The 25,307-nt window shown below is 40.5% G+C and overlaps 1 protein-coding gene across 7 annotated transcripts; it reads right to left on the bottom strand.

The window, feature by feature from the left end:
• Positions 1-79: 79 nt before the first annotated feature.
• Positions 80-25,230, bottom strand: GANC (glucosidase alpha, neutral C). Of its 7 annotated transcripts, none has more exons than XM_080617821.1 (24): positions 25,028-25,230; positions 23,914-23,976; positions 22,568-22,676; positions 21,517-21,644; positions 20,817-20,999; positions 19,256-19,301; positions 17,921-17,987; positions 16,500-16,596; positions 15,750-15,930; positions 15,255-15,408; positions 13,809-14,044; positions 12,768-12,834; positions 11,772-11,851; positions 10,733-10,876; positions 10,238-10,334; positions 9,759-9,860; positions 9,013-9,256; positions 7,251-7,315; positions 6,109-6,185; positions 4,928-5,002; positions 4,379-4,492; positions 3,729-3,841; positions 3,053-3,156; positions 80-2,154 (listed from the first exon to the last, which is right to left on the bottom strand). In XM_080617821.1, exons 1-24 carry the CDS (start codon positions 25,054-25,056, stop codon positions 2,045-2,047), a joined length of 2,685 nt encoding a protein of 894 aa, XP_080473947.1. In that variant the 5' UTR covers positions 25,057-25,230; the 3' UTR covers positions 80-2,044. The 7 variants fall into 7 exon arrangements, 6 of the variants coding, with proteins under 6 accessions (XP_080473947.1, XP_080473946.1, XP_080473948.1 ...); XM_080617820.1 differs by having other exon boundaries at positions 12,768-12,894; XM_080617822.1 differs by lacking the exon at positions 22,568-22,676 and having other exon boundaries at positions 12,768-12,894; positions 25,028-25,063.
• Positions 25,231-25,307: the final 77 nt, after the last annotated feature.

Consider the following 25,307-nt stretch of genomic DNA (forward strand, 5'->3'; position numbering starts at 1 on the left):
CTTAGTAGTTATTCTCAACAGTAGAGAGACATCAGGAAGGAATAACGCATGTAACTCACTTCATTACTTTATTTCACTTACTTTCCAATCTCAGAAATACCAGTTAAAACATTTCATTAAAATGCTAAACATAAGAAGCAATTGTCAATTAATGCTTAGATGCAGATAGAAAAATAGGATCTGTCACAAAAATAGGGTCTGTCTCTCTTCTTATAGATGTAAAAGATCTATTTGCTGCTGTTCCACCTCGATTACCTTGTCTGCATTAAGCACAGCAGCATTTAGGCTGCCAGTTCCTGGAGTGGAGGCTCACATGGTCTGCTAGAAGGGGCTGACAAATAGAGGAACTCTGCAGAGGAACGTAAGGGTCTGGTGGGGAACAAACTGTGCTTGATAGTCAAAGCAGAATAGTCACAGTTTGCTCTCACACTTGCTATTCCCAGAAATCTGCCCTGCAGAGGACAAACAGCAGCAGGTGGGAATGACTGACCAAGCACAGGGAGAGCTCAGTAAGAAGAGTAGGGAACAATGTACAAATGGACTGTTACAATACCTTTAGTTGGTAAAAATGGTGACAATCCTTTGTTTCCTAAGAGTTCATCTACTGATGTTTTCAGAAAATACTTCCTTATCTTGTTAAAAGAATTTAAGTAAATTTTGCCCTTTTATATCCCCAAAACTCAACAGATGCCATGTTCAGGTTTGGCTCTAAGCAGAAATGGTTTTAAAATAATGTAGTTGACAAGTGTAGCAAATGGAAAAGGCAAACAACTTGAGCTGTGGAGCAATTGTAGCCTGCAAAAAGAGATGTCTGATATGGAAAGGGCTGTGGCAATAAGCAGGATGTAGGGGATGTGGGACTTGGGATGCCTCCTAGTTTTGAAAGAGAAGAAAGCATCAGGACACACTGGTTCTGTTTGCAGAGATGGTGGGGAAAGGAGGCAAGGGAACATTAGGGTGAATAAGCATGAAGTGGGATGGCTAAATGCAGAATTAATCCCATTAAAAATCTGCTTTATAAATACCAAGCTCAATTCTCAGCCAGATAATAAAATCTGACCAAGAAATTACTAAAGTGCAAAGGAAGCCAAAGAGTTGGCAACAGCTGGGAGATGTGGAGAAAAGCTCTCCATAAGCACAGTTGCTTCACTGGGCTGGCTGTAACCAAAGCCATTAAATCATCCAAAAATGCCAATTCTTTCCTAACAAAAGACTTTTTTTAAGTAGTACTTGCAGAGAATAGGGAGCAATAACATGGAAAATGTTTCTGCCTGAGTCTAGCTGCTACCTTAAGTCAGTATTGCACTTTCACATACCTGTGCCTTTTCAAAATCCAAATGCCAGCTTCAAAGCCAGCTCTTGGAGAGAACTCTCTGCAGAACTCCCACATCACTGTCTTTTACTATCACCCAGCTGACTGGTACAACCTACTCAAACCTTACCTTCAGTGACTAAACTGTTTAACTAGCCTGTTGTTTACTTTCCTGCACAGACTACCTAATTTTGCATTGTCATAAGGGCTGGAAAGGGGAAGTGTCTGTAATCACAGTGGGTGGCTCCTTCTGCGTTTGTTTTCACAAGGCAGAACTCTGCTGGTAACCTCTGTGTCTGGTATATCTACTGATGCTGCCTGTCAAACCGGCCCAGATCTGCTCAAACACTCCAGTCTCTGAACAGTGGGATGTCTAAATATTTACGTTAAACCCCATGCCAATGAACCACAATCTCACCCCATCTATTTATGATTTTTTTGGTGCAAGGGAAGGCAGAACTCAGTCTTAATGCCTAACTGAAGCTAGCCTGGAGCAGACAGTAGTTAGCTTTTTTTCCCAAAGATACAATCCTAGTGCTATAACTTTTGCTTGAATACAAGAGCTATCCAAGTTTAAATCAGTGCTTTAAAGGAAAATTATAGGAAATGTTAATTTGGGGGTGTTGGTGGGAAATAAGCTCCTTGATTCGACTGGATTCAACTTAACATTTTAAGTCGTACTGACTTCCTCTCAGCCTCTCAATGAATTCTCTGCAGAAGTTGTTTCCGCTTTCAGTTGATGCAAATCTTCCAGTCAACAGCAACACTCAGGGCTAAATTTTCCAGTGTCAGCGCAGAGGTCTTCATATCATATGTGAAAACCACTTCTTTTTGTTTCCCATCTGAACAGGACAACAGAATTTACTACATGATTTAAGAAGAACCCTTCTGAAACACAGTCAGACACAATCCGCTCCAGTTTTTAATTCAGACTGTCCCTGTCACTGGTGAACTCCCTGCCACTGGTGAAAAGGATTGAGTAAAAAAGAAATAGTATCTGCCCAGTATTCACGTGAGAATGCAACAGACTTAGGAAAAAAGACTTCTTTTTTTCTCACCTTTCAAACTACGGCAGTATTCAAGGATTTTTCTGGAAAAAAAATATAGCCCTTGTTTCAGCATAGATTTTCCTCCAAGTATCCTAAAAGTCCCAAAGATTGATAAGTGGAGGAAGAAAGTGCATGTCCACATAATTCCTAAACTGAAGGCATATGCTCGGAATGCATCCAGAAATGATAAGCTGCTTCTGTAGATGCTTGCCTATAGACAGGGGATCCCTCACAACTTCTAGAGATTCCCATGGAGTCAGGAACACCAGACACTTTTGAATGAGCAAGAGAACAGAAGAGTAAATCTGGGTTTGTCTGCAGTTCCCTTTTCTAGACTAGGCAGGCTTACACATCGGAGCACCCTTCATTTGAAATGCTATCTCTGCTCATATTCTGTGCAGGATAAATTTATCTGAACTTCTTAATTCTGAACCACTTTTACTGATGTATCTATTGCCTTACAAAGCAACTGTTCTTCAGTTCTGCATGTAATATTAGTGATGTGTAGCTGATGGCTCCTTTTACTAAATTCTGTCCTTAATATCAAAAAGGTAGCAATCAGAACTAACCAAAGATGCTCCCCATGCTGTAACACCTCCTTTATCAAGCTGTCAGTTTGCCACCTCTAGTAAATGGCAGCAGAGCAACAGTATTTCAAAATATTGTAGTAAAATAGAAGTCAGGTCATTACCCTTGGAACAGGCTGTCACAAAAGTGGGTTGCTGTCCAAATCCCAGAACTATGACTCGTTCAACCACACACATAGTTTGGTATTGTCCACTTTCATCTCTGCAACTGGAAAATTATTTCATATGTTATTTCAAACATTAGTTACCATCCATCAGTAGAAGTTCAACATCATATAATCAAAGTACTACTTCGGTCTCACCCTGTAAGTTCCCTTCCTGGTTTCCTTTCCTCTATTTACTTTTCTCCTGAAACAAGTAAAACCTGTTTAGCATCTGTTTCCTTACAAGCAGATATGATATATTTGGCTTTCAGGTTGTTTCACTCAACCTTTGTAGGTTACGTCCTCTTGTGCTTCCTTTCAGGTACTTTTCTTGCATATTTTACCATGCTAACACATATGGTGCATTTGTTGGTGACTTTTGGAGACTATGTGTAATGGTGTCTGTGGTTCCCACAGAGGATATCTCAAGTTGGAAGAGACAAACATTTCATGTGTTGCTGCCCTTAGACTTACGCAGAGCATGGTTTACCTCTGCAGTTTTATGACAGATTCTGCATGCGCTGGGACTTTACTAAGCAATTTATGAAACCAATACGTTTGTAAGAGGGTCTCATAAACTTGAAGAGGCATTTCCAATGACAGTGTGTTGGTGGCTTTTGTCCATAATTGCTGTTACCTGGAAGAAAGAATGTTCTTGTGAAAAGTGTATTTCCGATACAGGAACTGCTTCTTGTGGAGATATTGAAACGAATGCCCATCATCTATGTAGAGCTCACCTATTGCACAAGCCTGTGAAACACACCAGATGGATTACAAATCAACAGCAGCTTCTAGTGCTGGGCAACGAGACTAAAACTGTTTCACTATGTAATGCTTCATATTGAAGCACATGTGTTTATTTTTCTTTAGCTACTTGTATCCCCATAAGGCTCAGGAAGTCCTCACTCTGAGAGTGTCTGAAGACTTGGACATCCTGGTTTTGTAAATTGATGTGGGTGCCAGGTGTCACCTCATTTATTAGAAGAGACAGTTGTGAGAAGTTCTGTGTCCAAGGGGAAGTCTGTGGCCTGCTCATTCTCTGCTCCTTCCTCCAAGGGACTAGAGGAGGACTGAGAAAGGTCAGAAAAATGCTCTGCTTCTGCTACACTCAGTCTCACTTTGAGGGAATGGTGGTGGGGAGGTGGGACCCCTGCAAGTAGAAGTGGAGGAGAACCATTTGGCATACAGAGGTATATATCATTGTGCTGATGAAACAGGCAGCAAGGACCTAAAAAGGTCACATGGAGTAAAAGAGAACTTTGTAAAGGGAACATCATCTCCAAGTACCTCTGTGTCCAGAGCCACGTGGAGTTCATAAGAAGTATCTATCATCCATTCAGTAGATTTTCCAGCTGTGGTCTTCAGAGGTATCACAGTACCCCCCCGCTGGAATACAGGAATCTGAGAGAAACAAAGCCAGGGTAGAATGGTTCTTACTCTCTGATCATAATATTTTAGCTTGGAACAAGGATAACTGAAGCTGGCTCTTATCAAAGCTCAGAAATGAACTTTTACCACAAGTACATAAAGAAAACTATTCAACTAACAATAGGAATAGTAGTAATCTTCCTGTATGTGTACAAGTGAAATGTCTTTGCTTGGAGAAGTCAACCTTGTATCATTTCACTTTTCTATACCACCAGGACACATTAGTGTTCCATTTAACAACAAAGGAGATGGTACTTTTCTTCTCTACAAAAGCTATTTTAGATTACATTCCTACAAGGAAACTGAAAAGGCTTTTCTGATTTTGAATGCTGACAAAACAAAAGCCTTCTTGTTTGTTTTGGGTATTTTTCTGCTCAGTGAAAGTAGTATTTTAAAATACAAACATACATTCTCCAGTGTTACTGGGATCTTCAGAGTGCCTGGATCTTCCATTCGTTTAAATTTCCTGAAATCATACCAAATCTAGGAAAAATGAAAAAAGAATGAGCATGACATACATGGCAAGATCTGTTTCCTCTGCAGATGCAGTTACTCTTCTGCTTAACCTTACTGTCACTATTCCTAGCAACCGGAATAAACATATGTATATTGAAGAGAAAATTAACAATAAAGTTGCTGATAACAGATCACAAAAAAGAGCTACATCTGAAATTTCCTATGCACCACACTTGCTAGCATGTTCAGATGCTTCGAGTATGCCAGACAGTCAATTCCCACGGAGATCTTGATAAAAATACTTGTCTTGTTTTAGAGGGCCTAGGCTTTTCTTGTATTGAGAAGAATTCTAAGTGTCCTCTGGTGCATCAGTGGAGGCACAAGGCTCTGCATTGCTGCCGTCCTTCCTCTCATACCTCCCTAGTCTCAGGCTTTCCCTTAGGAGCTATTTTCCCAAATACTTTCCCTTCCACCTCTCAGCTGCTGCAGCCAAACTGCTCTTTGTAGCAGTGGATCACAGTGCCATCCTGTGGATAAACTTCGGAGAGGAACTGATCTCTCTATATGTGCTGTAGAGATAAACTTCGGAGAGGAACTGATCTCTCTATATGCTGTGCATGTCCCAGGATACTGAGGCTTGTATTTTCTTGTTATAATTTTCCCCCGGTACACCTTCCCTCTGATTTCCTTATGACCTTTCTTCCAAGACCCCTTTTCTTGCACATAAATGAGAAGTTTAACTCAAGGAGAAATATGTGAAAAAAAAAGGAATTGACAATTTATTGAAACTGTTTTTTTGATGTTCCATGAGAAGAGGCAAGCCTTGAGGGGAGATTTAAATTATAGGAGACATAAAATTTGTGCGGCAGCTCTTGGAAAAGCAAGAATGTAAATTTACTGTGAGCCAAGCATGCAAGGTATTGAGATGGAAGGTACTGAGATAGAAAGTACTGAGATGGAAGTTGCATTGAGATGCAAGGTATTGAGATGCAAGGTATTGAGATGCAAGGTATTGAGATGCAAGGAAGGTGCAGAGTGGCATAGAATGGCTGTCTGGCACTTGGCACAGCAGCAGTGCTCAGGAGTTATCTGATGGGGAGCTGGAAGGTTACTATACACGTATTCATCCTCACCTCCTGTGATCCTGGAAGCAGAACACTCACTGCTTTGGCCTCTTTCTCAGTGACTGGATGCACCAACAAAGCATTTCCTGGAGAAAAACATAAACATGCTGTGATCCTCAAGGCTGCATCTCATCGGAGCAGAAGCTGTGGGCTCTGTGGTTGTCAGCCTCCCATAGCCATTTTAGGATCTTACTTGGGCACACCATATGCTTAGGTTCCCTTTCTACTAGAAAAAAAGTCATGCAGTGAGCTGATGGCTGCTTGGGTCTTGCTCTGTCATGGCACTAGGATGGAGCTGCACTGTATGCCCCCAGCTTGGGGCACTTCTGAGTCCCTCATAATCTGAGAGATGACTGCATGTTTGCTCTTTGGTTGAACAAAAAAATATGCTTTTTTAACCAAAAGAGTGGAACACAGGAATGTCTTTGTAAAAAACCAAAAATAATTCTGTGTAAGCTTACGGAGCTGGGGATGGTGGTTCTTTACTCCTTAACAAAATACATTAATAGACTGTACAGTTCTTCTTCCCTCCTTGCCCACTGGCAATGCAAGTTGAACTCCCAGAGTCCTCTGAAATGCTCTGCTTCACCACACTTAGCTTTGCTGACTACCTTGGTCAGACTTTGGCTTAAGAAGTGAATGTCCCTTAATTTGAAAGCCATTAGAAGGCACTCTTGAGCCCAGAGGTAACAAAGAAAACTGAAATGCACCATTCTCCTCCCATTCTCTCTTCCCAGGTAGACTGAATATGCTTCACACAAACACACTTATCTCTTAAGTTTAATTTCTCAGAAAACTGACTTCAGCAGCCAGCCGTATCAGAGTAAAAACCAACCAGCTTTGGATGGTAGTTGTTTACTACTGTCATTTCTGAAGCAGATTGTGGTTTAGCTGTTACAGGGAACTTTCATGTTTTAGGTCAAAAAATACCATGTTTTTTTCCAAGTCACTAGTGACACTGAACTCAGTTTTTGCATCTCATATGACCCCTATTTTCAAAGTGCTGTTAAAACTGGGTCCCTTAAAGAGGTCTCAGCTTCTATATTCAGTTACAATATAAAAGCCTTGGGTGAAGTTTTCAAGTCTTCTTTTCATCCTGCAACACTCTCTCAGCTCAAAATTTAACTCAGATTCCAGAGACACCTGCTTACCCAGCATGTACTCATTTTCCACACCAAAAGTTTCTATGTTCCCTGGAAACTCTACCCAGAGGGGCCTGTAGAAAGAAAGATAGTGGGATTCAGTTAGTTTCTCCCCTCTTGCCAAACTGTTCAAGGCCTTCTGGCATTTTCAAGCTCTATTTTCTCCCTCTCTTTAAAAGGTACAACTATCAAGAACTGAAGATAGGGCAAGATCCTCTTCGGTGCCTTAAAGTATCCCTTTTGGGTCTCTAATGAGAGTTCTCAGTACAACAACAGGGGTTAAGACACTCCAATGTACCTATGGTCTGGTTTCATGTAGCCTCACTTTCTTCCTTCCTGCTTTCTTCCTTCCAAACTTGCACTGCACATATCTTCCTTCTAGCAAAGGAGAGACTAATGAGCCTTTCTGTCACTGTACCAGCAATGCTGACACCTGATGAGCTAGTCCCTGCAGCCCTTCCTATTCTTAGCAACTTGCTGCTGCTTTGATAGCATGTTTCCTCTCGGTCACAACTGAACAACCTGCACCAGAAGTTTGTTTACAGTCTTTCTCAAAAAAAGGTAGTGCAATAACCATCTGCTTACAGAACAGGAGTTGTATATTTAAAGTCTGAGAGATTTAACAATAATAGCTCATTCAGAGACAGAGTCTGGGTTTCCTTACACAAAAAGCCTGGCTTACTTGCTCAGTCATAAGCATCCACATGTTCACTGCAGCTCTGCTGTTCATGCGCTTGCTAATGAGACACATTTTCCATTCTGCTTGTCTCAGTGAGACAAACATCATGCTTCCTCTCTAATTCTGTACCTACTGCAGCAAGTTTAACATAATTGAAGCTTTATTTAACTTCGTGGGCAGTGCAGATGCCATTATATGCTTAATTTCAAGATAGAAACCCACTGTCTTATGTCAGTACATACAACAGGGGCATCTATGCCTATATAATATGCAGACAGATGCTCACACTATGTCTGTAATGCAAATCATCTTCAAAACTCCAACCACTCAATCCTTATCGAAAGACCTTTATGTTTTTAAAACTTAGGAGATGTACTGTATTTGCATAATGATAAGTAAAGGTAAACGAGTGCAAAAAGGCAGTTCTAGGGCAACCTCAAAGACACAGCGATACAAGAGAGATAACTGAAGTTCATTTCTCGCTGAAAAGATGGTGGCATTCAGTTCCACTGAGGCATTACTTTTTTAGAGGTTAGAGAGCAGCAGAACAAAAACTTATTTTCTAATTTAATTTCTATTCTAAATTATTAGATTCTCTACTAAAAGAAAAATTCTAAGAAATACTGCAGAGATAAACAATCAAATTATCAATATGGAATAAGCTTATATAACAGCATCAATTCAGCTGTAACAAATATTTTCATAAGGTGCAAAATGGTCTTTACATTTTTAGGTCAGCAAGCTCTGATTCCATTAAGCACTTTTTAAAGTGGAGGTTGTAATACTGTATAATGTTCTGTATCACGACAAAGTGTTTGGAGTCCACAGTACTTTAAAATACGTTTAAAGACTGTACGGTGTTTACTGAAGTAATGTATTCCAGGTATCATTTGGAAAAAAACCCAAACCACATCATTTTCCTCTGAGAACCCTACCAGAGCTTGCAGAATGCATGAAAATAGAACTTAGTAATTTTTGTGTTTCTTCAATATTTAAATAAGTAAATACAAACATAAGAGACAGTCATTTAACTTCCCTCCTCCAAGTAACTTCTCGAAGATAATCACTAAACCTCCTGACTTATGCTCTTACCTCATAACTGGTTCAGCCGCTGTGTGTGCCCGATAGAACAGTGTGTATAAGTATGGCAGAAGGACGTAGCGCGCTTTAATGGCTTCCCTGATGATCTGGGTGTTCTTCTCCCCAAAGAGCCACGGTTCTCGCCGTTTGCTCTCCATGTTAGAATGACCTCTGAAGAAGGGCTGGTAGGCTCCAGCCTGATACCAGCGAACAAGTAATTCTGGTTCTGGATCTCCAATAAACCCTCCCACATCAGCTAGATATTGCGCAGACAAATAAAAATACACAGTTTGGGAAATGATTCTATTAAATTTGAAGTTCTCCTGTAACAAACATTCCATGTGTATAAATCCAGGCATTTCACAGGGTGCTTTGCGGTTCTGCTGTTGGGCAGCAGCTGCTTGTCCAAATAAAAGTGAAAAATTGGCATAAGAAGTTATCCTTTAATGAAAATATCAAGAGAGCTTTTGGAGGCTGAGTGCCTTCCCCAGTGACAGAGGACTATCACTGTGATGCTATGGAACACCACCTGAAGACCACTGCTCCAGATGGAATGCAAACACTACATGAAAGGTAGTGGAGAAATGTTGGTGAGTGCCAGGTTATTGGCTTCCAAAACCAGACTAATCTGTAAAACTGCTTGAAAAGGCACTGGCCTGCTGAGCTTTCCACCATCTGTGTTGAAGTCTGTCTTGGGATACAAGCTTGGTGGCACCAGCGATTTATGCATAGTGAGCAGCTCCAGCTAAACACCTTACCTCCACAGAATGAAATCCCTGCCATGCTGATGGTGAGAAGCATTGGAATGGATATTTTTAAGTAACTCCAATCTGCTGTGTTGTCTCCAGTCCACACCGCCCCTGGAAATATCCAATTTCAGGAAAGTTTGGTGTATGCAGTTAAGGAAAGAAGACATGAACTACTGGTTCATGTCAAAGAAGGTCATGAACTACTGGTTAACGGCTGTTGATTGCAACTTTTTTTCTTTATACATGCATGCTCCTGAAATATGCAATAAAAGCAGGTAGTGGTTTGTCACAGGACATAGGTTGTTATTCTGCCTTTAACTTGTACATAATTTGAGAGCCTGTCCTGACTTTTTTAATTGCTTGAACTGACATGAGCTCAACATGTCAGTGTTTCTTAGACAGTTTCTGTCCTCTCTAGACTTAACTACTACACACCAAAATTTATAGAACAAAGCAGCATGGAAGGGGCCCAACTAATTCTTCCTTACCATACTTCTGTGATCCAGCAAAGAAAGATCGTGTGAGGACAAATGGTCTCTCTTTCCCTGAAGACCGTTTGATGAGTCCTTCTGCAGTTGCCATTTGCTGAAAATTGCACATATAAAAGTCAGGAAAACAAAGTCTATAATTAGCATATTTGCTACACTGCTTTATTAGCCTTTCCAAAGTGGGAAAATTAAGAAGTCTGTACCCAGAAATACTACCTATTATTAAAGCAACACTTTCATATTAAAATATACTTGAAAAAGAATAAATCTTGTGCAGTCACAGCCAATGTGATTTACATTTTTATGGCAGAAAGGCACAGATGTTGTCACATTTTCTTGTGACCAATCACGAAGTTTACTTTAAACATAGCAGTATCCAATATGACTGAGTTTCAGTCCTTTGTGGAGGTTGCAGAACACCTGCCACTGTGTAAATTACCACCTTAGACATACTCCATGAAAATAACTGCTCTTTTTTGTTTTCAGATACTCTACCTGGTAGAATCCATAGAGGTTGTGTACTTCACGGTGCTCCCAGTTGTTGTAGTGCACAGCATCTTTCTGCATGGTTAGTTCTGCCCCTTTGAAGACTGAAGGCTCATTCATGTCATTCCATACAAAGAGGATATTGGTGGATCCCTGTGACACAGGGTTGCAATTAGTACATAAAAGAGTCATTGCTGTAACTTAGTATGTTTCACTTTGGGGGTGTCAGGCCAGTCTGGGTTGTGAGTAGAAACAGTAGCAGCAAAGCAAGACATGGCATTTATACTCCTGTGGTCACATGAAAGCTGCCAGTCATTCATCTCATCTCTCTTGGTGGCCCTTCTGGTCAGGATGGCAGCCTACATGCTCACTTGATTTCTGCAATTCTGAGAATACTCAGTAGATACTTGCTATTCCTGCCTTCTGGCGAGGGAAAAGAGGCAGGGAAAACAGAAGTATTAAATAGCCATGAGGAAAAAATCAAAAGCCAGAAAATAAAAACTGGAGAGGAAAAGCAGCAAGGGAAATGTCTACTGTGCATGTCTACTAAGGGAATAGTTTCAACAACCCTACTGCAAAGCCGAACTTCAGGGCAGGACAGGTAGAACTGAAGGTGTCCAGCAGTGTTCATCCAGATACTTTCAGCACTAGGCAGGAGTGCTGGAAGGAAGGTCAGGGTGAAGTGACCATGAGCTATGAAAGAGCACTCCCACGTCACTCCTCCTGTGCTATTGTGATAGTAAAAGCTGGAACGGCAGCATCTGTGTTAGATTATGAGTTGCTAAAATGCCTGTAGTTTGTCCATCCTGCTGCTGCAACTAAGTTAGCAGATTCACTGGAGGCATATAGGTTCCAGCTTTCTTAGGGTAGACGAGTCCATGGGGAAAATCCTTCTATGGTACTTCAGTGTATCAAGATATTTATATGATATATATCTATATGATAATAGAGCTACAAAAGCCAACAACTTGTTTAGCCAGCAGTTTATCTTCTCTCCCCCATTTTCAGGTCTCCTGGGATATGTAGATCATAGCAAATAAATACAAACCTTGTACGTTTTGAAGGCAAATTGATCTGCGTACCATTTTCGCACTTCAGGATTGGTGAAATCCAGGTAACAAGAGGAACCTGTGGATGTGGGAGATCCCAATTATTTACCTGACTTTCAGAGCAAGCATGAATTGTCTTTGCGCCTAAATACAGCAGCCCAAGGCTAGTATGCTTTCAGTAGGCAGCGATAATGTAGTTGCTATTGTTTCCGAGACAAAAGCTCAAGAGCAAATTCCAGGTTCACTTGGAACTCAGTAGAGCCTTTGCCATGTTCTGCAGACCAACTCACATAAACTCTGCAGGTCTGAAGCTCAGCACCATTTAAGGGTGACTCACAGCAGTTTGAAATATGTTCAGATATGAACAAGAAACCAGAGAGAGACAGCATCCCTGGTATTTTAACCTCAAACTGGAAAGTGTTGCTGAGAAGCTGAATAATTACATCCTGCCATGCTGCTAGAAGTTGTAATATATCCTTGATTTTTCCCATATTCATTCCTTTGCCAGGACTCTGGGCTTTCTGACTGTAAAGAAGGACAACCTCCTTTGCCTCCCCACAATGAGATCTCCTCATGAAAATAACACCTCAAATCACTGTATTATGATTGAATCAAAATCTTCAGTATCAGGGTTCATTTAATTTCATCCAGACTACTTGAGCTGTGCTCACTGCAGCAGGCTGTGACTGGATTTCTGTTACCCAAGACAAGTAGGGAAGATAGATGGCTCCTCTGGCTGACAAATGCAACTTTTTTAGTTCTAGGCACTGGGACTATCTGCAGATCCAACAGATATAATGAAGGAAGTTGTACAGCTGAGGCAATCAAAACACGACTGTACCAAAGAAACCACAAAGTAGATGTAATTATGAACATTTATAAAAAATGCAAGGGATGTATGAATTTAATTCCACTTCCATGGGTTCCAATTACATCACTCCTAAATGTTTTTCAAACAAACAGCTTGAAATGTTGAGACAGAGTGGTTTTTTTACCTGGCCAACAGATGCCCTCAAAATCTTTCCCATTTCTGTCTTTCACAAAATATCCCTTGTCTTTCGCCTGTGAATACAGGGTATACATGGGATCAATTTTAATGTGGGGATCTACAATGACGACAAGCTGCCAGAATGAGAAAATAAAATGCATAATTAGCATCAACTGTACTGAACAAACCAGTAAGACCTCACTTTTGATAAAAGGCAGATACTGATTTCATTTCAGATAAAGAAGGTAGCTCTATCACTAATTTTAGAAAGCATTTACCAGTTCTTGTGTATTCTGTGCTAGACTTATGTACAATAGCTGAATTTACAATGTGGGCATGAACTCCTCTTGCGCTTCTGAAATAAGATCCCCAAGTAAAATAGTTTGTATAACATACAGCAGCAACAGAAGTTTCTGATGATTTAAACATCAATGCATTGTATTTTGCAGTTACTTTCTGCTGCCATTAACTGCCTTGCTGTAAAGCTGGGACAGTACTGTAGCTCCAACTGAGGGACTATGAAACTTGAATGCTATTTCAGCAGTCCCCTGTTCATTGACTTTGGGCAATCAATTCTACAGATTTTAGATATTAACTGTCTACATTTTAATACCTCTATAATTCTAAGGAAAATATAATTCCAAGGAATACATTTAAGCTGTAAAAGCAGAAATAAAGACTAAGTAAGCTATCAGACTGCACATCATAGCAGGACTTCACCTGAAGGAAAAAATATTTAGTTTATGGTATCAACATAAAGGCCAAATCCCAGTTACTATAAGCAGAAAGTAAAACGTATTATCAATACAAAGAAAAGCTGAAGCAAGGGTAGCAGCTACCAATGGTGAAAGCTCACGTTAAGTAAAAAAATTTTCTACTGTGCCCATTAGAACAGCAGTAGGCTGCTTCTGTAGATGGATCTTCACTTAGGTCAGGCTTAGCCTGATGGTCAGGGTAGAGAATAAACTATGAAATAATAAAACAGCCTGAGGAGCTGAATTAAACAAGACAAAAGAACTATTTTCTTTCTTTCTGCTATATTATTTACCTTGCGTTTTTTCTTCCTGAGATGTTCTTGCATCTTTCTGGGGTTCTGAAATTTCTTTTTGTCCCAAGTAAAATACCTCTTGCCATCTGTGTGCTCTATGTCCAGCCATATCACATCATAAGGAATGTCATGTTCATCAAAGCCAGCATCTACTGCCTTGACATCCTGCTCATCCTCATAATTCCACCGGCACTGATGGTAGCCCAGAGCAAAAAGAGGGGGCAGGGCTTGAGTGCCTAGAAGAGTATATGAATGAAGATAACACTGTTAACACTCTTCAGGATTTTAACTAGAGAGTCCGAAAAAGTTAACATGATTAAGATGTATCTGTCTGGAGTTATGGGACGCTGGCCTAGGCTGAGTCTAGAGCACGTTCTCCATACCAAAGTGTCCGAACCTGTGAAATAACAAACATGATAAGCTCAAAAGCCAGAAAGAGCAGACGGCTGTAATGATAATACAAGAGTGAAACAGAACTTGCTGTTCTAGGACAGTGAAGTGTTACCCCGCTAACTAACGTAGTTCTATTCTTTTTTTTTTCATGCAAAAATGTTCTAGATTAGATTAACTGTCATTAATGCAAACAATTAAATAGATTTTAATCAGTAAGAATGCAACTCCTGAGACTGCTTAGTCTTCAGTAGTGTAAACAGGCCCACAGGTGCTCCAGTACAAGGAGAACCACGGGACTGTAATAGTCAGGATATTTTTAAATTAGAAAACACGTAGGTATGTACACATACAGCAAAAGGGAGCTGGGAAACTTCCCTGAGCATGCACATCTGCTTAGCTAGATCCTCTTGCCATCTGGCTACCTTCCTACTTCTGTGCAGCTGAACCACATTCCATAACGTCTGTGCAGCAGACAGTCATTGCTAATACACTAAGGAACTACCAGGAATGTTTCTGTGCTTTTAATTCTCTCTAGTTCATAAAGAATTCTGCTTTCATAAAATGTCAGTCCTCTTGCCTTCATTGTTTAGTCTATTTCTGTGCCTCTTGGTTCTTTCTTTTCTCAGATCTGCATGCCATCTCTGCTCCCCTCCCTAATGGACACATTGGACAGTTACCTATCTTTGCTCTCCAAGATAGACTACTTTTTAACTTTTGCCTTTCCTCATTATAAGGTGGCCTGTCTTGGTAGTGACTGGCAGTTCTAGCCCCCTGTGTCTCCTCTCTTCATCTAAGGGAGCAGTTTCTGATAGCAGTGATTATGCTGACTTCACCCTTAGAGCCAACTTTGACCAGCTGCAAATGCTAGCAAAAACAAGGATGAAAGGCTGTCTTCACAAAGCACCAGCCTTTGCTCTACCAACTGCAATTTGGGAACAATTTGCCTTCTGCACACAATGGGCTAGGTAAATATTAACCCACTCTTGGGTACAGCATGTTCCTCAGAGAATCTCCCAGGTAAGCTTGCCTTACAGACTCCAATTATGTGAGTACCTGTCAGTTGTGCAAACTGCTTGAAGATATCAAATGCAGTGGGCCCCATCAGAAGGAAAACATCAATGATCCCGCTTTCTGACATCCAGCGCACATCTGTTAGAGGCACTGCTCTCTGCTTAGCAGTCTCTGCAGCAGATCCAGACAGCCCATGCTTTGAAGGAAACCAAGGTAAAAATGAGTATCTTTGTATTAAAATTTTGTTCAATGAAGGAGTGAAGATGGAAACCCACAAAATTCATTAACACATCCTTGGCAGGTATTAGGAATACACCCAGAATGTTTTTTACATATCCTTCACAAATCCTTTACCTTGCATACTGCTTATACAAAATAGAATAATAGTTAGCCATAAGAGGACATGAGGAAGATACTGACAATTATTCATTAGTGAGCAGAAGATAAATCTCCAATAAAAGTGTTATGTTCCTGTTGGCCCTGCCCTGGAGTGTTTTCTTTCATTATTAAATCCTGAGGAAAGTGAGCAACTCTCACCTCAGCTACTGCCTTTGTACTAATATCCACCAGTGTTTCTGAAGAGTTCAGCCAGAAGATTCCTGTAGTTCTGTTAGGCTTGTGTGCTAAGAGAAGGGGCACAGAACCATAAATGCCTATTTTGTCATGTATCTTGTGGCCGAAGATATCCAAATTATAAAGCCGGTAGGCATCACCATCACTAGGACAAACAAACAGATGTGTTTGTTATATGTAAGCATCCTGCACCGGGCCAATTTTAGCTCTATTGCCATTCCACTAAACTGAGTGAACACACTGTACTAAGGTCTTTAGTTTAGCACACAGAGCTGAAATGTGGACAGCCTAGATTACTGCTTCTTTGCTTCTTTGCTTTAGCTATCTGAATCAAACAATATTTTTGCTGCCAGTGAGACTACTGTTTGTTTGCTCCAAGTCCTAAAATATGAATTCTGAACTCTTCTATAGAGCTTCTAAGAGTTATGCTTAAACATGACCAATCCTGCAATTCAGAAAAAAAGAAAAAAAGCATGAAAGATGGAGAGAGAACAGAAAGGGTCATTCAAGAAACTGCAGAGTGGGAAGGGAAAGCAGAACAACTTACTTCACATGGACAGGGTCTATGATTCAGTTTGCTGTATCATTAAACTAAAATATACACTATATACTATACATATCTCAAGCTGTTGCCTGCATTAAATTATTAAGACAATGTTACAGCTCTCCTCTATGAAAATGATACCACTTTCAGTAGCAATCTGCTACCTTTACCTGGTATTTTTGAGAAGAAGTCCTTCTGTGTGTTGTGGTATTCCATAGACGTGGTCATATGCATGTAAAGAGAAGTCCATCCCTACAGAACTAGGACCTGTAGGAATAACATTAAAAGAGAAGACCGCAGAGTTCCATTCTCAGAAAGCAACAGAGCAGAACAACCTATCTAAAAAAAAAAATACATCAGAAAGCAAGTTTTAATAATTAGCTCTTTCATACTTGCTTTCAACTTCACCTTCATTGTTACTTCCGTAGTATAAAGTTTTGAACAGATTTTATTGTATTTATTCTGATTTTGATCTGCTTAAGAAGGTAAAATGAATCACTTTAATAGAAAAAAATAACTTGTAATAGGAGGTTACATCTTTATTCTGTAGTGAAACTGCTTGAAATTATCTCCTGTTTCTATGCCAGTACCTACAAGCCAAGCTTTGCAGCACAGTGGTACAGCAGAATGGACTTTAGACTCAGAGTTGCCTGTTTTCTACTGCTCTTCTCTTCAGCCTCAGCCAGGGGAGAAGCATGCACAAGAGCCTCTGCCAGTGATACCATCTTGTCACATTAGTGAATCCAGATCAACTTTTGGCAGGTGACCAGAGATCCTGTAGACTGACAAGCACTGGCTTCAGGATCCGAACCTGACCATGTGGACTTTATTCCTCCAACACAGAAAAACATGATGCTGGACTAATACATCAGAGACAGCATGAACAATAAGGGCAACAACCTTCTGCCCCTCTGTGTCTTGACTGTCAACTGAAGAAGCTCGTCACCGGAAGGAAGCTCTTTCAGACTTCCCTCTCACTACTGCAGCTGCTGGGTAGTGCTGGTTACTACAAAATTCTGCATAATAGTGGTAATGGACAAAGCTAATGAGCTTGATTAATGTAGAATACAACTGGACAGACAGCAGATCATCATAAATTTTGGTAATTAATAATTTAAATTGTATTTGAGCTACTGACCTACACGTTTCTACAACCTTCTTATCCCTTAAGGCTGTTCAGTATTTCGGTTTTGTAGTCACCACTTAAACAAAGTTTTCTCTGTGACAATTACTAATGGTTAGATATCATGATTTCTGATATGTCACGAGAATAAACTACAAGAAAAAAACCTGATATCACGCATTATATATCAGTCAGCCAATGCAGATAGGGTTATCCTGTGTCAAAACTGGTGCACAGTGAGCTGATTAAATGAGTCACATTTAATGTATTCTTTCCTAAACAGATATCTAATGAATATTTCCAGTATTTTTGTCAGATTGATATCTGACAGATATCACTGATATCTGACAGGCAAAGCAAAAGGGGTGAGCGAGATGTTTATAAACATTAAGCTGCTAAACAGGAAGCAAATGAACACAGGTATATACAAAGATGTAAAGCAGTTTTCAGAACTAGACTGATTCTTACCGTGAGCTTTGATATCTAAGAAACTGCCAAATTTCTCTTGCCAGAGACCCAGATCCTCTTGTTCCTCCTGCATAAACAGAAATAGCTAAGCCTTGCAAATGCAAATGCTCACACCATGTATTTCTAAGAAGAATATTTACTCACATGAGATTTGTACACTGTTAACTCTTTTATTTGCCAAACCTGTTTAATATAAATAAATCAAAACCACAATTCAGATCCTGCTGCAGGAATTTACACTGAAGAACTGACATGCTAGTGGAGCACAAATGCACTCTGCTATAGGAGTAACACGTGAGGTCTTGGATAGAACCATAGAACAATAGAATAGCCCAAGTTGGAAGGGACCTCAAAAGATCACTTGTCCAACCTTTCATGGGAAAAGGGAGCCCAGATGAGATTGTCTAGCACCCTGTCCAATTGCATATTGAAAACTGCGAGTGATGGGGACTCTACCACATCCCTGGGGAGATTGCTCCAGTGAATGATTGTTCTCACTATAAAAAATATCTTTCTTCTGGATGTTGAACACGATTATGAAATGCAAAGATTGCATGGATGAAACCAAACAGGAAAACCTATACAAACAGAAACCAACCCACTCCCTAAACAGATAACAAAAAAAAACTCTCCAGAATCTCCACAGTCCTGTGTATGTAACTGATACTTCCAGTCTCCTTCAAATTTTCAGCTTTTTGCCCTGCCATTCATTGTCCTAGAATTTCCACTTTTTGCAGGGTCTTTCCTGGTTTTCTTTTCTACATTCATGCCAGAATAAGCAGATGTGGCCTCTTGCAGCTGTGTGGCTTCCCTAGAGCAAGCACGCTCCCTGGCAGAACTCGGAGTTCAGACACAAGTATGCTGAAGGCAGCATAGCCCCTGCCATTTATAACAGGATAGTGGAGTAAGCAGCCATCTGTTCTACAGGAGGCTAAAATTATATCATGGACATAACTCAGCCTCCTGAGAATACTCATATGTGCCTATATGTACTGCCAGGACCTGGTCTTTTTCAGAAAGAATATTACTTCTGTATTAAGCATGAATGTATGTGAAGGCATGTCTTTTGGACTGTTGAAAGGACAAAAGAGAAAGACATTCTAAATAAGAAGGCTAGATCTACTTGACTGATGCCTTCTATAGCCCTGGCAAAACACATAAATCTTTATTCAACTGTGAATTTGCAAAATATTTCAATATGAAATACCAGATCCTTTTTTAATTTAATTGGAAAGTGGTTAGACTATATATGTAAACATAGCACCAGAAGAAATGAACATACAATTCTCCTTTCTACAAAATGTTCAAGCTGGAATAGAAATAAGCGTGAGTTACCTTACAGGAATCACTTGCTTCCTCCTCATTTTCTGCTGTAGGTTTTCTAGTGAAAACAATTACAAATAATCAGGTTGTTAATAATAATTGTTAATGTAAGTAACAATAATCATTGTTAATGTAAGTAAGGATTTCAATCAGAAAATTAATTTATCATTATCACAGTATCACAGTATGCTAGAGATTGGAAGGGACCTCAAAAGATCATCTAGTCCAATCCCCCTGCTGGAGCAGGAACACCTAGATGAAATTATGCATTGCCTTTAACGTTATATTAGAGTTCTGGTGCTTGACTATTCTGAATATAGATGTCATAGTTTAGAGCTCTAACCCTCAAATCATTTTAATATGCAATGTCTTAAAACAACCTTCATTGACTTCTTAGTCTTTCACATTTATTTCTATCTGCATCAGCATTTCACCCGCCCAGATCCCCACTTCTTTGTCATTCTCTGTTATGGGTTCTCTGTTAATTACAATTTTTGAAATAATGCTCTCTAGGAGAGATGCTTGCTATGCTCTTTTTCTAGTCACGATATGTCCTGCACTGTGTTTTCTCACCTTTCTAGTGCTTTGCAGTGAGACTGACCTGTAAAATCTTCCCGCTTGTATGGCACATTATAAGTTGAACAAAACTTACTTTAAGAGCTTATATGGTGAATAAAACATACCTGAAAAGTAAGTGTAGTCATAAAAGGAGACGCAACTAATAACTCATCATACTACCATCAGTTATTCCCAAGAAAGACAAGGGGTACCAGGATACTTTAGCATTTTACAGTATTGGCCGTTAAATTAGTGTCGTGGTTTAAGCCCAGGCCGTAAATCGGAACCACGCAGTCCACTTCCCCCTCCACCTTTCTTCCCTCCGCTCCTGGAGGGACGGGGAGGAGAATCGAAAGAATGCAACTCCCATGGGTTGAGATAAGAACAGTTTAATAACTAAGGTATAACACAAATCACTACTGCTACCACTAATAGTAATAATGATAAAGGAAATAACAAGGAAGAGAATACAACCGCTCACCAACTGGTACCTCGCCCCCACCCCGCAGTCATCTCGCCCTTCCGGGAACTCTCAGTTCTATATCCTGGGCATGACGTGCTATGGTATGGAATACCTCTTTGGCTAGTTTGGGTCAGGTGTCCTGTCCCTGCTTCCTCCCAGCTTCTCCTCCTCCCTGGCAGAGCATGAGACTCACAAAGTCCTTGGTCAGTCTAAACATCGGTGTTATCAGCCCTGTTCCCAGGCTGAAAGTCAAAAATACAGTGCTGCAACAGCTACTAAGAAGGAGGAAAAATGACTGCTACTGCTGAACCCAGGACAATTAGGTTAACATTTTACACATGGCTGCTGCAAGGGATTAGAACAGTCTGGAGTGAATTGATCTGAAGTGGGGAAGTTAAAACTTCACCATATTACTTAGTGGTATAAAGTAGAAGAAAAGACAGACTTCAGTGCATAAGAGCTTCTATCACAGAAATTGCGATTCCATAGAATTGTTTGTCTCAGCTACAGCACAATCAGCACATATTACAATGTGATAGACAGATACTATACCTGTCACTGGGAGGTGGTTGTAGATGCTCAAAGTATAACAACCCATTGGAATTCATGCTTAGAACAGTCTCACCCTTGGACTGTAGCTCAATCTGGAAGGGGTTTGCTGTGACTTGAAGTTTGTAGTCCTCATTAACACTTGACAGCACCAAAATACCTGCCTCATTCTGGGATATGAAGAGTCTGGCAAATGAAACGTAATGTCAGTTTTATATGAATTATCAGCATGTGAAATCCACTGTAACTAATAATTATTTGAAACAAAATATGGGCTGAGAATATCTACATACATTAGAAAAAACCCAAAGCTAATGTTGAGGCAAAGAACTCCACAAATACATGCTGTGTTCAGGGTTCACTGCACAGTGCAACAGGTGGCTACAGAAGTGCAGTGAAAACTATCCAGTTTGAATTCCTTTCATATTAACAGGTAATGTTTTAGGTAAAATGATGCATCATAACAAGTAGGCTATTTTCAAGTAGTTTTGTCACATACATAAGAAACTTGAGGCTTTCTCCTGTATATTTAACATGAATTTTTGAAAATTTAACTACATACATTTTTATTTTCTCTTCCCGTAATAACTTTGTCTTATATAGAGACAACTGCAGTGTAGCACAGATGAAGGAGAGGTAAAACAGTCTTGCAAATGAAGCTGTGTAAGTTACTTAGGTGCTAAATCATCTTCCCATCACTTACCTTTGGGTGGTAGGTTCCTTTATAAGAACATCACGAACTTTGTATCTTGTTCTGAGAGGAGATGCCTCATCAATTTTAAGCCTGAAAATATTGCCTTCTATTTCACAAATTTCTACTTGTAGAAGAACCTGGAAGCAAACAAACAGATAAACTGGTAGTGATAAAAATTACCAACTTGCTTTTCAACTCAACATCACTAAACATTTACAGTCTGGGAAAAAAACCCCATGCCGACTTTCTGTTCTTTAGCACTGCTGAGCAACAATCATCATTCATATGAATTTACACCAGCTAACTCTACTTCTCCCCTTTGAAGAAGCAATTATTTTTCAATGCACTCTTGATCTTCAAGTCTCTCTTGTCTAGCGTTTTGCAGGTCTCTCCACAAGCAACATGGAAATCAGGGGTAGTATACATGAATCTTGAAGTCCAGACAATTTCACTACTGTGCAGCCAATGTAAGAGTGGGATGCTACTGAGATGTGGGCTTTTTGCAAAATGTCAGTGCTGTGTGTTCTCTAGTAATTCACAGTGGTGCTGACACTGATGTACTATGTCAGAATAACACAGGTGTACCTGAAGTACACCTAAAGAAAATGCATTAAACTGCCCTACCCACTGTAATTTGCTATTTAGAGGGGGAAGTCACTCTGTTCTAGCTCATACAAAATGACTTATTTTTCTTCCATGGAAGATCCCTACACAAGTCTACTTTTTTTTCCTGTTTTTTTCCTTTCTTAATCTCTCCTTCTGCGAGATAGTGGAATAGTGGAGAAAACACTGAATTAAAGACATTCATTTTTGTTTTTCAGATAGACTTCTATTCAGATTTTTCATTAAGTTGTTAAAGATTCCTTAAAATCTTGATTTTTGACAGTCCCAAGCCGTCAAATAAATACTGACCACTAAGGTCATCTTTTGACTGATATTTTGCCTCATATCTTAAATATCTATCACTGCAGAACCTCAAAACCTGCAAATATTACCAGAATTGTTGATAATATTCACTGCTCTTTCTGCAAGCACCCTCTTATGCTGAGTGGGATCTCACCTTATTCTCCTCATGAATAATTTGGAATTTGACATTCTCATCACTCAATGTGACTGAATCCAACAATGCTCGATAAGAGGATTTTCCAGGGTGCAGAAGTTTCTGACGCCTGCCAAGACAGAAAATTATTCTGGGTCACCCTAATTGTTGTAGCTTATATCACACAGAGGGACACAATATTGTTTGAAATGTTTACTTAATAATTTTATCTTGAAATTTTTCAAATACAATTATTATCAGGGTTTCAAGTCAATGGAAAATAGAAGTAATATAGTTCTGAGCACCCATACATGTTTATGAATGAGATGTTAGAGGGGTTTGCTCACCCATCACCACTTTATATGGGTTTGTTTTAAACAGTAGGAGTCTTAATTCAAGTGTCCAACAAGATTCTCAGCTGTCCAGTTATATTCTTCTTGTTTTCATGACCCCAGAACTTTCAGATAACTTGTTTTTCATTTTCTGTCATAAACCCCTGCTTCACCCGCAACCCTCTGGTGAACAGCTTCTACATTCTGTGTTGATGAAGCAGTTTATGTTTGTAATTTGTAACCTCCTGAATACACCCTGAGGAAACTGGTTTTCAATAAGCCTGCTGACTACTGAGCTTTGACCACAGCTTCTGGCCCTCATGATGTTTTTAGGACAGAGATCCTAAAGAGAGGTTCTTTCAACTATTTGTAGAATGCTCCTTGCTGAGCCCAGGTCTTAGGAACTATTTGAAGAAAAGTATCTTGGAGGCTACCTTGAAGGGAGCCTTCTTCATTAGCAAACTGACTTTGTTTCCTTGCAAACAGATGTTGCACAAACGCAAGCAATTAGATAAAGGATTTCTTTTAAAAGCAGAGCAAAGAGGAGACCTGATGCTTGCCAATGCGTGGCAACCTCCTGCTGAGAAATTAGATGTGTTGAGTTAAAATGGTGACAGGCTAGAAAAAGCTGGTACGAAAACAGGAAGGAGTCCTGCTCCCAATGGCAAAATGTTATTGGGTTTCTGAACCTAATTTCCTGCAGAAGAGAAATTAGTATCTGAAACTGTAACCAATTATGTCAATGACTAATTAGCAATCATTCCTTTCACTCACAAAGCAATAGTTAAAATATTGCTGGGGCTTTGTCAGATGAGAGGACTGACCTTTGAATTTTAACAGAAGATGTTTTATATGTAAGATTGCAGCTTTTAAAATATGCTGATTATTGCATGCTGAGAGGTGAGTGGAACACTCACTTTGAAAGATAAATCCTGAAAGTAGCAGACTTATGTGCAACTACTTCCTGTATCTTTTAATACTACTGGGTTAAAAACCAAAACCAAACCAAACCTACACTACAATTCTTCTCCTTACCTGTAAAAAGCAATCTGGTTGCATTTCTTAAAGGCGCTTTTGTCCACAGCCTCATCTTGGACGCTGGAAAGAACAGATAAAGAAAATGTTTAAACCTATTCACAAGATACCTGCTGAATAATTAGATGATGAGGGTCCTCCTCAAAAGGAGTAAGGACTCAAGAGGGTGCAGACAACTGTGGTGACATAAAATGTCTTGGACTTTGAAGTACTGTTTGTAGATACAGGAAGAATTTCTTACACATTTAGTTCTACGTTAAACCATTTCCTTTTAAACTGACAATTTTGACAAAAAAATTTATCTGTTTGTTTGAACTGACTTTCAGCACTAGTGAATTCTTGGGGCTTTGCATTTTCAGGCCAGATCTCACTCTGCAGTCCTTACAGTTAAATATTACATTGCAGTAATAGGAATGGAGAAAGAGGCAGGATTGATAAAAAAGGAGAAACCCTGCACCTTTCTCTTCTACCTGCAGTGGTACTTCTAATATCCCTGCCGGCAGCATTATGTTATTGCTAGGCTTGAAGTAACTTTTAGATCCATTAGGTAACAGTAACTCTTTTGGCTTGCCTGAAAAAATGGACTGCCAGTAATGTCTACCATGAAAATACTTCCCAGAACATGCTGAGTTCAGACACGCATGGAAGAGAATAAGTTGTTAGCACTGGCAAAGAGATGATACTTATAAAATACTTATTAATTATGTATATTCAACATACAAAATGCAGGTGGCAGCCATGAAGACCCAGTCTCATTACTTTGAGCTAAATATTAACAGACCTGGATTATTATTAGAAACCCCACAGTAACCATATATTTAGGCAATTAGTCCTTCCTATTTTTGCCTGAAGATACACGTGCACCTTTGGGGTTTCAGCACCAGGTCCGTGGGACTCTATTGCCGTATTTGACACCCTGGAACCTGACCACCCTTCAGCGGTGCAGACTGCGCCCCAACTATCGTGCGCGTTATGAAACCTGCTCCGTGCTCCCCCTCCGCGGCACCAGCACCCCGGCCCCACACCCCCGCGACTCTGGGACCTTGCAGGGCCCGGGCCCGCCACCCCGGCAACACCGGGAGCGAGGAGAGGGCCGGCCACTGGACAGCGGTACCTGACTTCCAGCGGCGGAACCACCTCCATGGCGTAACTGCCCTGGCGGGGAGAAGGGGTGATCGCCCGCCGGGGACGGCGGCAGGGCCCAGGGGGTCCCAGGGGAAGGGACGGCCGCCGGGGCAGCGGCGGAGCTCCTCCTGAGGCGGTCCCTCTTCTCAGGCAAGACGATCTGTCACGGGGGCAGCCTGCGGGCCCCGAGCGCGGCCGGGCCGGCGATTGGCACCCAGGGGCGGTGACAGCCCGGGCCCAGCCCTGGAGCGGCTCCGCCCTCCGAGTCG

The sequence above is a fragment of the Psittacula echo genome, assembly GCF_963264785.1.
Source record: "Psittacula echo genome assembly, chromosome: 5".
Taxonomy (NCBI): Eukaryota; Metazoa; Chordata; class Aves; order Psittaciformes; family Psittacidae; genus Psittacula; species Psittacula echo.